General features: G+C 34.7%; 1 protein-coding gene across 7 annotated transcripts in view; it reads right to left on the bottom strand.

The window, feature by feature from the left end:
• Positions 1-17,672, bottom strand: part of ARID2 (AT-rich interaction domain 2) — a 167,618-nt gene that overhangs the window by 2,260 nt on the left and 147,686 nt on the right. For 6 of the 7 annotated variants that reach the window (XM_082349315.1, XM_082349317.1, XM_082349316.1 and 3 more), the window contains 4 exons: positions 12,137-12,275; positions 11,959-12,044; positions 9,010-9,133; positions 8,829-8,920 (listed from right to left, as the gene is read on the bottom strand). In XM_082349315.1, coding sequence (XP_082205441.1) covers positions 8,829-8,920; positions 9,010-9,133; positions 11,959-12,044; positions 12,137-12,275 — 441 coding nt within the window. Of the gene's footprint in view, positions 1-8,828; positions 8,921-9,009; positions 9,134-10,716; positions 10,790-11,958; positions 12,045-12,136; positions 12,276-17,672 lie in introns of those variants that run through there. The other variant, XR_014233102.1, reaches the window with a different exon arrangement.

The following is a 17,672-nucleotide window of genomic DNA, read 5'->3' as shown; positions in this document are numbered from 1 at the left end:
AAACAGCTGGAGAGGAACAAAATGGCTGCTTTTAAGAGATGACTTGAAAATAAAAATTATATTGTAGGTATGATGAGTTTCTTTCTTTTTATTAAGAAACAAAATAAGCCAGGCCAACATTTGGCTTAACTATCACCTGAATACCACATTACTCCATAAAGAAGCTGTTTTTTAAAAATTTATAAACTTTGAAAGAAATTTTCCACCCCTCAAATTACAATATTGCTGTGACTGTGTATATAAAGAAGAGAAATTATAAAAATGAGTACTGTCTACAGACAGTGATGCCAAGGGTTGAGGAGAAAAGTGGGAAATCAGCCAGAAATGGAAGGATGGGTAGATATGTGATAAAGAAAGTACATACAGTAAAATGTCAATGGTGAAAGCTAGGTGACTGGTATAAGAGTGTTCACTGCAAAATTATTTCAAGTTTGCCTTATGTGTGAAATTTTTCACATTAAATGTTAGGAAAAAAATCAACGAGCATGAGATTACCTAAGGACCCATGAGATTCAGTGCCTTCATTTAAATAACCCTGAGTAAAAGGAACTAGCAGAAGAGGAAGGAGATGAAGACTTCTAAATTTTGAATGAAAAACAATGTAAGGAAACAATTTATAGGAACAAAGAAATACAAAGCCAAAATTTAACATGTGGGGACTGTAGTCATCTTTACCATAGCAAAACAAAGTGAAACAAAACAAAGATGTAAAACTTTAAAAAAAAATTGAGATTGAAAAAAAGAAAAAAAAAAATTGAGATTGATGTCTAATAAGCTGGGCATCTTTTCATACATTTTTTGGCTATTACGGTATTTGCTTTTGTAATTTCCATATGTACATACTCCACACACCCAAAAGAATGACTAAAATTAAATATTAAAATTACAATAGCAAATGTTGGCAAGTATGTGGAGCAACTGAGACTCTCTCATAACATTGCTGGAGGGAGTGTAAATTGATAAAACCACTTTGGAATTGTTTGGCATTATGTACTAAAATAAAGCACCAATGAATCACCAATCCTTCATAAAAGCTCAACAGAAATATGTACATATACGGCCAAAAAATGTTCATAGAATGTTCATAGCAGCATTATTCTTAATAGTCCCAAACTGGAAACAACCCATATGTCCATCAAAAATAGAATGGAAAAAATAAATTTGAGTATATTCATACAACAGAATTCTATACTGCTATATATACACAGTACTACTGCATGCAACGTGAATGAATTTCACAAACAATGCTGAGAAAAAAAAAGCTAGCACAAGAAAAAAATACACTATATGATTTTACTTATATAAAGTTCAAAATCAAGTGAAGTTAATCTATGGTGTTACAGATCAGGACAATGGTCCCACAGACAAGGACGGGGTAAAGACCAGGGTCACTCGGAGGGACTCCGTGGTACTGGTGTTGATCAATTTCGTAACTTGGATGGTTGGTTATGTGGGTGGTTCACTTTGTGATAGTTCATTGAGCTTCACACTTCTGTTGTTTTTTACTTTTCTTTAGGCATGATTTACTTCAAAAGTTTATTTAACAAATTTTTAAATGAACTATAAAATGTCTACAATTTTTTTTCTGGAAAAGAAAAAATAGCCATAAAATACTTGATTTAAAAATAACCTACTAAGTGGAATCAAATTATTTCCCCTCTATAATCAATGAACATTTTGACAAAGCAAAAAGCCTTTACTTTCAAAAGCTTAACAAGTAAAATCATATTTTCCAAACTGATGAACAGTCACATGTTAAAAAGTATTCTTTCTTTTATTTTTATGTCACATGGATAAAACTAGAAAGACTACATTTAAATCACTAGGATGATTTTAAAGTAACAATTTCGTTTTTGATATAAATTAATATCTTTTATTTTGGGAGGTTTTAAAGAATTAAATAAGCTCTCACTAGATAAAAAATGAAATATGCCTTTTTTGTTGTATAAAATGATATTCTTTCAATTTCAAATTTCAAAAGTTCCTTTATCTTTTTGATATGTTTAACAAAGGATAAACATTGTGTCACTTTAATGTACTTAATAGATAAGAAATAATTTGTAAGTAGCATTAGTGAAAACAATTTAAGACACAAGTCAGCTTTTAGGAAAATAGCACAGTTTGATACAAGTTTATCTCCTTTCCCTCCCAAAATGAATAAAAGAAATTCATTTTCTGGAGAAACTAAACCAGAAAGGGTTAGGACTTACAGAGACACAGACAGTGTGAAGGAAAGTGAGATCCTCCTGCCCACTCCACCCCCAATTCTGTTTCCACAATGCAGGCCCTCACGGACTCTCCTTCAAGTTGCCCACTTCTAAAGGCAAGGAAATCAAAGATTCTTCCCTGGAGAAACAATCTCTACGAAGACTGACGTTTGAGGGGCTTCTAGGAAACAAACTGGTTCATCGGGGGTCACCCTAAAATGGCAATCACTAGTGACACGTGGGGGTCACGCACCCAGAGCTTCCAACTAGCTAGCAGGTATTTCATTCTTAAAATATAACATGAAGCCCCAAATCCTCAGACATTTCAAGGAATTTCGAGTACACAGCAACCATACTAGGAGCAGAAGAAACTTCAAGACTACTGGCATTAATATCCTGAGAGAGAGATGAACAAGCACTGTATTCATCCTATGAAGAGGATGTTATAAAAATAGCAACAACTGACAACTTAAAAAGAGCTCTTAGAATTTAAAGCATGGCAGGTGAAGTAAAAATGCAGTAGATTTGATAATAAAGTCAAGGAAATTTCTAGAAAACAGATTAAACAGACAAAAATGAAAGCTAAGAAAGAAAAGAAAGTTAGAGGATCACTCTACAAAGGTCCAGCATCCAAAAAAACAGAAGTTCTAGAAATGGGAACAGACAATGGATAGCAGGGAATTATAAAAAGAAACATTTGAGAAAGTTTCCCATTACTGAAGGACATGAATCTCTTGATTGAAAGGATCCACTGAAATGAAATGCCCACTTCAATGACAGCAACAACAAAAAACACCCACACCAAGACACAGCATTCATGAAATTTCAGAATAACAGAAATTGGAAAAAAAAGACCCTAAGAACTTCTGGAGGGTGGTGGGGGAATAGATCTCATACAAAGGAATGGGAATCAGAATGTCACTGGACTTCTCAACAGCAAAGCTGCATGCTAGAAGACATTAGAGCAATGTCCTCAGATTTTTAAAGGAAAGTGATTTTTCAATCTAGAATTCTATATCTAACCAAACTATCAAGACTAAGGGTAGACTAAAAACATTTTCAGACAGGTAGGGTCTTGAAATTATTGGAGGACATACCTTACTACAATGAGGGAGGAACTCAAGTAAAAGAAGTAAGTAGGATTCAAGAAAAAGGTTTCAACATAGAAGGAATTCCCAAGGACAGCTGTGTACCAGGCCTACAAAGCAAGCTGTCTAGACTACCAAAGCCAGTTTCCAAGGGGAAAAAAATGTAGAACTGATAGAGGTTTAACAACTGTGTTTAAGTTTTTAGATAGCTTATACATAGGCTTGAAAGATACTGATTGAAATATATGGGAAAATCAGCATTAGGCCCATTAAAAGCTAATCAAGAAGCAAGACAATCATTAACCCCCCAAAAACAAAGAGAGAAAAAGAAATGTAAAACAGTAGCACGTGGCTCAGCATCAAACAATACAACAACATCTGATTTAAGATGTAACAATATTATGAGGAAATGAAAAGCGTAAGGAAGAGAGGTTTTAACAGTGTTCAACAGAAAGAGAGTCAACAGGTAAAGTGTAAAATAGGTAAATTAAGAAATAGTAACATAAACATGTTATTTAGAAACATGGAGGCAAATACCAGAAAAATTAGCTCAACTTGTTGAAAGCTCTCCCTTGGATGTGGGTAGGAAGGGTGAAGTAGGGGACTATATAGTTTGTTATAAGCTTTACCATTTAATTTAAAAAAATTTTATAACAGCTTTATTGATATGTAATTCATATACCACACAATTCACCTGTTTAAAGTGTATAATTCAGTGGTATTTAGTATATTAACAGAATTGTGCAACTATCACCACAATCAATTTTAGAATATTTTCATCATCCCAAAAAGAAACCAAATACTCATTAGTAGCCACTCTGCATCTTCCCCAAATCCCTCCTTTGTTGTTGTTGTTTTTAGTTTTAAATTGTGGTAAAATATACATAATACAAAATTTACTACTTTAACCATTTTTAAGTGTTCAGTTCAGGGGCATTAAGTACATTGGCACTGTTGTGCAACCATCACCACCATCCATCTCCAGAACTTTTTCATCTTCCCACGACTAACAAGAACACTCCACTGCCTCACTCCCCCAACCCCCTGCTGGGGGCTGTTCCACTGTTCTACTTTCTAGGTACCTCATTTAAGTGGAATCATACAATATTTGTCATTTTGTGCCTGGCTTATTTCACTTAACACAATGTCTTCAAGGTTTATCCATGTTGTAGAATGTATCAGAATTTCATTCTTTTTTAAGGCTGAGTAATATTCCATTGTATATATACACACACATTTTAGTTATCCATTCCTCTGTTGATGGACCCGTGGGATGCTTCTACCTTTTGGCTACTGTGAATAATGCTGCCATGAAAATGGTGCATAAATATCTGTTCAACTCCCTGCTTTAAATTCCTTTGTGTATATACCCAAAAGTGGAACTGCTGAATGAAATGTTTAATTTTTTGAGGAATGGCCACACTCTTTTCCACAGTGGCTGTGCCATTTTATATTTCCATCAGCAACACACAAGGGTTCCAATTTTTCCACATCCTTGCCAACACTTAATTGTTTTCGATTTTTTGTTTGTTTGTTTTTAATAATAGCCATTCTAATGGGTATGAAGTAGTACCTCATTGTGGTTTTGATTTGCATTTTCCTAATGATTAGTAATGTTGAACATCTTTTCATATGCTTATTGGCCATTTATTTATCTTCTTTGGAGATATTTCTATTCAAGTCCTCTGGCCATTTTTGATTTGGTTTGTTTGCTTTCTGTTGTTGAATTTTAGGAGTTCTTTATATAGTCTGAATATTAACCCCTGTATCAGATATTTGATTCATAATTCTTTTCTCCTATTCTGTTGATTGTCTTTTTATTCTGTTGATAGTGTCCTCTGATGCACAAGTTTCTAATTTTGATGAAATTCAATTTGTTTATGTTTTCTTTTGTTGCCTGTGCCTTTGGTGTCATATCCAAGAAATCACTCTCAAATCCAATGTCATGAAGCTTTTTCTAAGAGCTTTATAGTTTTAGCTCTTACTTTTAGGTCTTTGATGCATTTTGGGTTAATTTTTGCATATGGTGTTAGGTAAGGGTTCAACTTCATTCTTTTGCATGTTAATTTCCAGTTTTCCCAACTCCTCATTCCAGTTTTCCTCATTGAATAGAGAATTGGCATCCTTATTGAAAATCATTTGACCACATATGCAAGGACCACATATGTCTGGGCTCTCCATTCTGTTTCCTTGGTTAATATGCCTGTCTTTATGTCACTAAAGACAGTACACTGTTTTGATTACTATAGCTTTGCAGTGAAATTTGAAATCAGAAAGTGTGAGTCCTCTAACTTTGTTCCCCCTTTTCCAGATAGTTTTGCTATTCAAGGTTCCTTGAGATTCCATATGAATTTTAGAACAAATTTTTCTATTTCTGCAAAACTGTCACTGAAATTTTGATAGGGGTTGCATTGAATCTGTAGATTGCTTTGCGTGGTATTGACATCTAAACTATATTAAGTCTTCCAATCCATGAACAAAGGATGTCTTTCCATTTATTTACGTCTTCTTTAATTTCTTTCAGCAATGTTTTATAGTTCTCAATGTACAAGTCTTCCACCTCCTTGGTTAAGTATTTTATTCTTTTGATTTATTGTAAATAGAATTGTTTGTTTCTTTTTCAGATTGTTCATTATCAGTGAAAGTATCATTTGATTTTTAAATAAGACCCATGTATTACACAGACAAAAGGTATACATCAAAAAGAGGAGAAATATATTGCAATTCTCCAAAGCTCAAGTTTAATCATAAAGGAGATAAACTGCATTTAAAAAGTTTACATTATTCAATCAGACTCTGAACTTAAAATTTTAAAAAATGCTGACACTTCATACTCTTCAGTATACTGTACTGTAAGAATGAAAGTAAATTTCCATATATCTTCCTGTTGACCTGTAATTTTCTTATTGCAAATAGAATTTGCTTTAGTTTAAAAAAAAAAAAAAAATCACACCTGGTAACTTACTCCACCAGAGACAAGGAAATATATCAACAAAGAATTATCTTTTGCAGTATCTGATTTCCTATACTTTTTTCTTCACATATGCTTTGCCAGATTTTGTCAGTACTCCTGCTCTAGCAAAACTCCTCATTACTGGAGATATTCAATAGAGGTTCTACATGGGGATTTCAACCCAGACTGGGAGGGTGAATGGGAAGAATTTAATGGATTGTTTTAATTCTTTTGCTTCTGCTTTTCTAAGATCATAGCACCTGAAGATGCCAAAAGACATCTAGAAGGTTTAGAGTTAAATAAAATAACAAAATCAACAACAAAACACAAACTGTAAGATGAAAACTTTTGGTTCAATAATTATATTAGATGTAGCCAAAGTGGCTTTGCTGTAAGCCTAAGAATGTACAATTTGAATGTGAGGAAAAAGTTATAAAATTACTTTTAGAATTCCAACTGTCTACACAAATTCCAGATCAGAACTCTAGGAAAAAATGAATTTTTGAGACCTTCTTCCCTTCCATCTGTCTATCAATCAAATATTTATTGAATCACTATTATATTCCCAACACTATGCTAGGCACTGAGGACACAAAAACAAAAATAAATATTCAACCCCTGCTTTCACAGATCTCATCATGTAAGGTGGTAACAATGCAATGTGTGGGGGGCACCTTAGGTCAAGGGTAGGTAGTGAGGGAGATGTCAGGAAAGGAAGAGGTAACCTGGGTTGAGTCTTGAAGGATGAATAGGAAGTAGGGATTATCTCTGATGTATTGGGCAATTGGGCTACAAAGATTAATCAGAGAAAATCTGTATTTAGGTCAGTAGTGGAAAAAAGCCACATAAAAAACTACTTACAAAACAGTAAGATGAAATGTTATAAGACAGACATGTTATAAAAACAGAGAAGAACAAACTCAATGAGGAAGGGGAACACAGCATAGGAAAGGCAGCACACAGAAGCCAACGTCTGAGCTGAATCAGGGAGGGCTTGCAGATACTAAATGGGCCACAACACAGGGAGGACAGTTATAGCACTGGAACAAATGTACAAAAGTGCAACACGAAAGACGTCTTGCATGGTTGGAATCTGCATGTGGTTTAGTTTGGCTAAAATTGAAATGTAGCAAAAGGAGGGTTGGGGAGGGAAATACAGTGAGAAAGGAAGGAAGAACTCATGTTATGAATGAAGCTGGGAGATGCTAATGACGAAACCTTCATATTTCTTTTTTTTTCCTGAAAAACTATGCTTATTTTTCATTTGAGTGTTAAGAATTTTTCTTATTCCTCTGTGGGAATACTTGATACACTAAATATAGTAACTTTTGTCATTAAAAATACTTTTTAAAAACTTTAGTTTTAAGTTTTATTCATCATTAATTTACAGAAGCTTTAAAGTTTGATATAGTTAAATTAACTGCTTTTTTTTTGTTGTTATTGATGGCACTGTTTTTATGTTTGGAAAGTCCAGTTGGAAGGTTACTGCAAGAAATATCATTAAAGACCTAACACAAGGTAAAATGGGGGGAGGAGAACCAAGGTAGATTCGATTAATAGTATGTGAGAGGAGAGAGACTAGGAGAGAAAATCACTATCTGGAAGGCAAGATGCATCAGAGGACAACTTCCCAATGAAGGAGCCTGAGTTAGGTCAGCTGAAGATGGAGGAGGAATAATACTAGAATACTAGTTTCAAGCTTCAAGGAAGACAAGGGAGGCAAATCCACATTTGCTCTCTCTAGGGTTAGAGTTATTGTTTCCAGTTGCTATAGATCTACAAAATTCTAAGTTTTCTCTTAAGTCCCCTAAAAAGTAACTTTTAAAACTTCAGAGTATTATAGTGAATCTTAGCACACGTATGGCTTTGATGGTTTCATTAAAACGGTAATTATCAAACTGAATTCCATTCTAATTCCACATGATTCAAGTGAGCAATTCATTTTTCCTCCCAGTAAACTCCTAAGTTTTCTCCTGTAGATCTACATTTTGCTCTAAATTCTATGATCAGGGCTTCCCTGGTGGCGCAGTGGTTAAGAATCCGCCTGCCAATGCAGGGGACATGGGTTCGAGTCCTGGTCCAGGAAGATCCCACATGCCACGGAGCAACTAAGCCCGTGCTCCACAACTACTGAGCCCGTGTGTCACAACTACTGAAGCCCGTGCGCCTAGAGCCTGTGCTCCGCAACAAGAGAAGCCACTGCAGTGAGAAGCCCATGCAACGCAACAAAGAATAGCCCCTGCTCGCCACAACTAGAGAATGCCCACACGCAGCAATGAAGAACCAATGCAGCCAAAATAAATAAATGAATATAAATAAATAAAATAAACTTAAATTCTATGACCAGCAAGAAATTTAACCTGATGAAACAAGTTAAAAGAAAACCTTTTGGTTGTTTCAACTTCTACTTTTTTGTCTTTTAAGAATCCATGATGGCCTGAGCTTGACATAAGCTTTCGGACATATCCAAAAATTGATGAGAAAAGCAGTGAATAAAATGCAGACATCTAACCTTATTAACTTATAGGTAAAAGTAAAATAATCTAGATTCACTCTGGCTACAGAAAACAGATTACTCACCTGCGACCACATTCTGAATATTTACCAATATTTTTTAATATTAAGGCAGCTGTTAGTCGGATGTGTTTAGTTATTGGTCCCTCTTTTTCATCCTTAAAAAGGAAAAGAAAAGAAAAAGAATAAAGATCTAAATCACACAGTGTGCACACCTTTACAGATAAGGCTTTCAAGGCTTACTCACTGTAAAATCTCGAAAGACAAGGTTTCTTGATCCTCTCCTAAGAGCCATAAGGGCAGCACTGGGATGATTCACAATGGCCTTCTGTGCTCTAGGAGTTGAGCTTGTGCCCCCTACAGCTGGCTGCCTAAATTGACCAGAGAGAGAAAGAGATTGTTAACATGATGCTGCAGACAGACTGATAACAAATGACCAACCTGCCAACCCCTAAGGTGGTTACTATGAATCTCTGGATACAGGGTGAGTAAAAGCTCCCGTGGCCCAGCAGTAATATTTACTCTTGCGTCAGCCTAGGCATAAGGGCTCTTGGTATCAAGAAGTTTCAAGTCTTTTATTTTCCAATCTATCAACTTTAAAGCAAACAACAGATGTTCTGGTACAGCCCATACATAAATACAACATAGTATTTAAAGTTGTGAAGTTCACATCTTTGAATGCAATGTAAAGATGTTAACAAAGACTAGTCCACAATTTGAGCTGCAATTATATTTGCTAAACTGTACCTAGGAGTAAAATAATATTACCTGAGAATGTACTGGTATATGTATAGGTCACCCAGGAAAAGATAACCTAATATGATAATAACACAAAATTATGCCAACTACTACACTTCAAACTATTACTATGTTACATAATTTTTCGTCATTATTTACTAACTTCAATCAATTCTTTCAGTATAGCTCTACTGTCCTTTAGGAAAGATACAGAATGGAGGGACTGCAGAGATAGATTTTATATAAAATCAGATTTCAAACTACTCTAGGTTTCCTTCGCCAAGCAGAAAAATTGTATCAGTATCTGTTGTATTCTGGTGGGGCAGTAGTGGTGAGAGCACTGGCTCACAGTGAGGAAATCCTATTTCTGACACCGTAACTAGCTGCATGACTTTCAAGTTCAGTTTGCCCCTTTGTGCTTCAGGTTTTGCATCTGTAAAGTGGGGATATTTCTGGCACCTTTTTACATAAGTAAACTAATTCTGAATATTAAGTAAGTTAACATAAAAGCAATCTTTAAATTGTAAACCACTTTTTATCTATATCTACATATAGATGTCTGCAAGTAAGGATATCTATATATGGACACAGATAAAAATTATTATTAGATTTTATGTATAAGTGACAAAGATTTTTGATTGATTGTAACTGATATACCAAATATAAGTTCCTCCAAATTTGAGCAAAATCAAACATACTGCAACATACTCTTATAGGCTACATAATACACAGAAATTAAATACAGTTCACCCTTGAACAACACGGGAGTTAGGGGTACCCACTCTCTCTGCAGTCAAAAATCCGCATATAACTTTACAGTTGGTCCTCCATATCCACAGTTCCACATTTGTGGATTCAACCAACCACAGATGGTGCAGCACCGTAGTATTTACTGTGACAAAAATCCACATATAAGTAGATCCTCCCAGTTCATATCTGTGCTGTTCAAGGGTCAACTGTACAGTGAAAATTACAGAAAAAGATACTTGGCAGAAAAATGACTTTCTACTGCCTTTAGGGTAAAATCCAAACTCATGATTATGGCTTATGAAACTCTCAGCTATTTACTCCTCATTCTTTGGGTCTCAGTTTGGATGTGCTTTCTACCAGAAAGCCTTCCCTGGTCTCCTAGATTGGTTTAGGTGGGCTCTCACAGTGTCTTGTGCATATCTTCATTTTAGGACTTATTACACCATATAATAAGAATTACCTATACCTCTCATTGCATCTCCAGACTTGAAAACAGCAAAACATCTTGGTCACGTATACCTCGTGCTATACCTTAGTGCCTAGCACGTGGAATAAATAGTAATGGAGAGAATAAACAGTAATGGAATGAATAAAGTATGTAAGCAGCTTCTGTGTTCCTATACTTCCAGTTCTCTGTCTAGAATTTCAACTCTGTGAAGTTACACTATATCTTGTTCTTAGAAGTCCCTATGTCTGGCATAATGCCCAGTACACAGCAGTATCTCAATAAATGATGACAAATTAATTTATTTTCACATTATGAGAATTTAAAATACAGTTGTCCCTTGGTGTCCATGGGGGATTGGGTCCAGGATTCCCTGTGGATACCAAAATCCTGGAACCAATCCCAGGCAGACACCGAGCGACGACTGTATTTGCATATAACCTACACACATCTTCCTGTGTGCTTTAAATCATCTCTAGATTACTTATATACCTAATACAATGTAAATGCTATGTAAATAGTTGCCAGTGCATGGCAAATTCAAGTTTTGCTTTTTGGAACTTCCTGAAATTTTTTCTTTCCAAGTATTTTTGATCCCTGGTTGGTTGAATCCTCAGATGCCGAACCTGAGGATATGGAGGGCTGACTGTATTTTTTAGGTTACAGAGTGTACAACTAAAGGCCTCAGAAACAGAACAGGAAATGTTATGTAAATCTAATAAGGACCTTACAGGAATCTACAGCTAACTCAGAACTTGACTACAAGTGTGTGTTCATGAAATAATAGGTAAATGAATAACCATATAGTAAATGTGACATATACAATTTTATACTGGACCCTCACATGCCACCTTGGCCTCTCCTCAGGAGTAGCTGTAAGAATAAATCTCTTTGCCATTATCAAGTACACGTTCAACTACTCTCTCAAGGACAAAGAACCATATATTTATTTCCAGTTTACAAAGCATTTCTCATATATCATCTGTCATTACTTCCAATGACTTGTCTACATAGTGGAATCAAAATATTAGAGCTACAAGGTACTTACAGACCATGTGGTCCAGCCAAAATGAGAAGTGATTCCTAGGGCACTTACACAATTTGAACAGGGTCACACACATAGCTGGTTAATGGTAGAGTTGGACTACAACCCAGGTTTCCCATCTCCCGATACACTAAATCGCCTTTTATTACTAAGTTTTGCCTCGTTTCCTGATTTGTCTTTTTTTTTTGTGCAACAGGAAGTAAACTCAGATTCCTTACTTGATAGAAGATTTCTGACTTCCTGCTTGTCCTGGTTCGTCTTGTTTTAATCCTGCAAGCAGGGCATCCTTTGAACAGTGTTTGTCCTTTTTGAGAAAGAGGAAGTAAAAAACACATGCATCAAGATCTTTAACACAACCAAATGAGTTACAAACCAAATAGAATTAAGAAAGTGTACCTGTAAGTGGGTAATGAAAGAAAACCTCTGTCGCTGAAAAGGCTCACAACCTTCCCAAAGACACTGCCCTGGATATACGTCCTTCCCTCCATGTTCAGTTGCTGCATGGTAGAAAACCTGTGAGGGGGTCTGAAACCACCTACAAAAAATAAAAGTAGTAGAAGTTTTCTAACACTTAGATATGTTCTTTAAAATAGAAAACCTGCTCTCCTAATACAAAAGCTCCAGATCAATATATAGAAATATTAAGCAAAATAGTGCAAACAAATTTCAAGTTCATTTCATTTCAAAGAATATTTTTTAAATTTCTGGTTATATTTAAAGCCAAATACTCAATTGTTCTGAACACTTCTGGTAATTTGTTTTAAGCTTAATGTTTCATTCTCAATTCCCTACCTTCAATGAAGGTCAGTTAAGAATCTCTTGAAAGTAAATAAAATTTCATTTTAAAACACAACAGAACATTATCTTATAAACAAATACCATACTCTTGTACTTTTAGAAGCTGCTCAAGCATTTATCAGATTTCATATTACATATAATAAACTCTAGCATATTCAATCTAAAAATCTAAATGCTACACATTTTGGTGATTCTGACTTTTTAGTTGAATTCACATTTTGTATGTCCATCCATGTTTAAGAAGTCATGTCTCTCATTTCTCCACCATCACACCCTACTCACTCCAGACCCTGAGGCTTAATATTAATAATACAAATGCCTGAGTGTGTCTGGCCAAGGACAGAAACCTGAAGAAAATCAGATACTATACTCCCTTGTTAATTAGAATACATGGTAATGAAAGAATACTGGAATCCAGACAGCAAAGAATACGTTAAAAGACTTCAATTACTAATTAGTAACTCAAATATTTGTACAGTCAATATCTTTGAAGTTTATGGCAGCTCTCTCAGGATCTAATTTTTTATGGATGTCAGATAAACATATCTATATTTGAGCCAATTTTTGATGTGGAGCACATATATATTTCAAATTAAAATTCCTTCAGGAAATGATAGGCATTTTAAAATAAATTTTAATCAAAAGAATTAAATACTGAATTATAAAAGACAAGGTCAAAAATCATTGTAACTGACATATTTCATACCATTTATATTCATCTATATAAATACTTACCAACAGTTTATTGTAAAACTATCATGGGTTCAAAGAATTAATATTAGTGTAGTGTGTTAAAGTGTCCACACTACCCAAAGCAATCTACAGAGTCAATGCAATCCCTATCAAAATTCCAATGGCATATTTCATAGAAATAGAACAAGCAAGCCTAAAATTTGTATGGAACCACAAAAGACCTCAAAAAGCCAAGGCAATCTTGAGAAACATGAAAAGCTGGAGGCATCATGTGCTGTGATCTCAAACTATATTACAAAGCTATAGTAATCAAAACAGTATGGTACTGGCATAAAAACACACATAGATCAATGAAACAGAACAGAAAGCCCAGAAATAAACCCATATATAGTCAATTAATTTGTGATAAATATATGATAGAAAAAAAGGCATTGTCTTCAATAAGCAGTGTTGGTAACACTGGATAGCCACATGCAAAAGAATGAAACTGGACTGTTCTCTTATACCATACAAAAAAATTAACTCAGAATGGATTAAAGACTGGAATGTAAGGCCTGAAATCATAGAACGCCTAGAAGAAAACATAGGTGGTAAGCTCCTTGACATAGGCTTCAGCAATGATTTTGTAGATTTGATACCAAAAACAAAGCCAACGATAAGCAAAAATAAATAAGCAAAAATAAACAAGTGGGACCACATCAAACTAAAAAGCTTCTGCAAAGCGAAGGAAATGATCCACAAAATGAAAAGACAATGTACTGAATGGGAGAAAACATTTACAAATCATATATCTGATAAGGGGTTAATATCCAAAATATATAAAGAACTCATACAACTCAGCAGCAAAAACCCCAAAATTAAAAAATGGGTAGAGGTTCTAAATAGACATTTTTCCAAAGAAGACATACAGGTACATGAAAAAATGCTCAACATCACTAATCAAAACCACAAAGAGATATCAACTCACATCTGTTAAGATGACTACTATCAAAAACACAAGAAATAAGAAGTGTTCGTGAGGATATGGAGAAAACAAAACCCCTGCCCCTGTGCACTCTTGGTGAGAATGCAAATTGGTGTGGCCACTGTGGAAAACAATATAGAGGTTTCTCAAAATATTAAAAATAGAACTACCATATGATCCAGCAATTCCTGTTCTGGAAATTTATCCAAATAAATGAAGACACTAACTTGAAAAGAAATGTGCGTCCCCATGTTCACTGCAGCATTATTTACGATAGCCAAGATACAGAAACAACCTAAGTGTCCATCGACAGATGAATGGAAAGAAAATGTGGTATACACACACACACACACACACACACACACACACACACACACAGAAATATTAGCCATAAAAAAAGAACAAAATCTTGCCATCTGTGACTACTTGGATGGACCTCAAGGGAATCGTGCTAAGTGAAATATGTCAGACAGAGAAAGACAAATACCCTATGACCTCATTTAATATGTGGAAGCTGAAAAAAAGAAAAACAAAACAAAACAAGACAAACCCTCCTACTAAGCTCATCGGTAAAGAGAAGAGACTGGTGGTTGTCAGAGGCAGGAGACGGGAGGGCGGAATGTGAAATAGGTGAAGGAAGTCAAAAGGTACAAAATTCTAGTTATAAAATAAATAACTCATGGGGATGTGATTTTTTAAAAAGTTTACTGTGTAACTAAAATCAGTAAGTACATTTTTAGTTTTGGAATTTCTTTTACTTTTCAGTACTCATAATGCGATTTCATTAATATGAAATATATGACTGGAGTACAACTAACTGTCACAAGAAAACAGTTCTTATTGTACTTTTAAGATTTTACCTAAATACTATTAATTTATTAATTGAAAAGTAAAATTGTTTACACACACACAGACACACAAACCAAAATCCAAATGTACTACTACTTGTCACTAGTCAAAATGGTATCTATCTTTAAACTATTTTGCAATACATTAAATGAATCAAGTTTATTTACAATACATAAAATTGATGAATTCACCAGTCACAAGAAAAAAGGACAAAGTTAGTACTTCTTTAGATCAATTTAAATTACTAAATATACACAACTCTGTGTGTGTGTGGTTTTAAGACAAGAATTTTTAAGTGCTCACTTTACCTGCCCAAGACAGAATCTATTATTTCCCTCTTACCTACTATGTTTCCCCTCATCCTAAGTGTATTTTCTCTTTATTCATCTAACTGTTCGAGTCATACAAACCTGTCTCTGACTGACTATGGTACAAGGTGAAGTTCTAAAATAGTGATGAAGTTGGCTACAGTGATCATATGAGGGTGGAGAGAAGTTAGGGATTCCAAATCCCCTAAGTGGAATATCTGGATTTAAAATGCTTAAATGTAATTTCAATGCAAAACAGTGAGTTTTCAGAACACTATGGATTTTTCTGAGATGGAGAAGAATAAGACATGAAATGGGATGTCACTACTGTTTACAAGTGTGTCTAAACAATCTTCCTGACTACTACCTTTCCATCAACAACCTACCCCAAGTCCCCCAAAACAAACAACATGTTCATTTAAAGAGATCAGAAAAATTCAAAAGAGCGACCAAATGAAAATAAAAATTCTCTGTGATCCAATTATCCAGACTGCTAACATTTTGGTATATATGCTTTAAGTCTTCTCTGTGTATATGTGTTTTTTAAACAAAACTGAGTCTGTTTTGTTTTTTTAATTGAAGTATAGTTGATGTACAATGTTGTGTTAGTTTCTGGTGTACAGCAAGTGATTCAGTTATACATATATTTATCCTTCCCCCATGCCCTTTCCCCTTTGGTAAACATAAGTTTGTTTTCTATGTCTGTGAGTCTAAGACTGGGTCTGTTACTGATACAATTTTATATACTGCTGCCACAGTATGGTTATATGGTGCCTTTGTACAAATTTAAAGAATACCTTCCTTAAGATTCTTTACTGCCATCTGCTGAAAAACTGTTGTAATAAATATACAATTTCTGGCATGTACAATCTGAAGGGTGCCTCCCCCCCTCCCCACACACAACTCTGGGGACACACAACCACAGGCAGAGGAAATGGGCAAATAACTTTTCTCTGAAACTCATTTTACTTACTGTTAATCTAGCTTCCAGGGTGGTTGGGGGGCTTAAATGTGATGATACGTGTAAAATTATTTGGCAAATAGTATGCCAACAATAAATTATCATCACGATCGTTATTACTAGTAGTAGTCATTGTAGTGGTGGCACTGGTAACCTCTTTTTTTTTAACCTTGCCCATCCGACTAATCATCTACTCTGAGATTCTTTCCCACAACTCCAAAACTGTCAAGCTTTGCTCAATAAAATTTAGCCCACCTCCAAGTTTATGGTCCCGATTATCAAGTGACTCTTACTATTACTCACAACTCATTTTATTAATTTCTGCTCCTAAAAACATTCCCCACAGAAACTGCTCCAAACTTTCACCTTTTGTTAAACACTGAACCTCAATCTTACTATTTTAGAGCTCATCTTCACCTGTATTAGTGTATAGGGACTTTCATATCTCTGAAAAAAAAAAAAGGTTATTACTGAAGGAACTTAAGTTACTCTACTAGAGCTTCCTTAACTTCCTTTTTCTATATATTAAATCTTCTGTCATTAATCATCTTTCCTTCCCTTGGATATTACCCAGAAGTAGTCACTGTTTCCAGAGTTAACTCCTTCACTTATACACTGGATGCTATTGTGTTCCTTCATAAACTACCTATTCTTTTGCATCTTCTATCTTTTCCTTTCTACTGAATCTTATACTTAAGTGTAACAATATAAATGCTACTCCAACTAAAAACAATAGAAACAACACTTTTTCTCTGATCCTGTTACTTTCACAAAAGACAGAAACTAGATTTACAATATTTGACAAAGTGATACAAAATTTAATACCTAATACATTTATTATAGTAACTATATCTGATGCTTTTTTTCTCAGTCATTGGCCATCTTTCAAAGATATATATTATTTTCAATTACATCATCAGTACAATTTATAATGGCTAGTCCCCTGCTCATTACGTAAATAACTGCAGCTAAAGCTCAGGATTAGCTTTTATGCTTTCACTGAAATCCCTTTCAGCCAAATTCCTTTTTTCTTTTATCCTAGTTAAAAGCTGTTTGGTTAAACTAAACAAGTTATTCACATAAGGCTACTAGGTGCAAGTGTCCTGATTCCAACTCCCCTAAGCAAACACTGAAGGTTAAATCACTTTCTACCAAAACTTTTAAAAGCCAAAAACCATTACTTTATTGGTGTAATCCATACTGTGATTATTATTGTCACTTTTCCTACCATCAAACACTTCCTTAGGCATCATGAAAACATAAGTTAAGTAAATGAAGCACACTTTTTCTACTACTTTAAGATTTTATTACTTAAAAGCCTGCAATCTATGCAAGGAGGTAATATATTAATAATACATT

Source organism: Balaenoptera borealis (assembly GCF_965194805.1).
Source record: "Balaenoptera borealis genome assembly, chromosome: 13".
Classification (NCBI taxonomy): Eukaryota; Metazoa; Chordata; class Mammalia; order Artiodactyla; family Balaenopteridae; genus Balaenoptera; species Balaenoptera borealis.
Note: the sequence above shows the minus strand (reverse complement) of the source record. Positions and strands in the feature narration are given on the sequence as shown.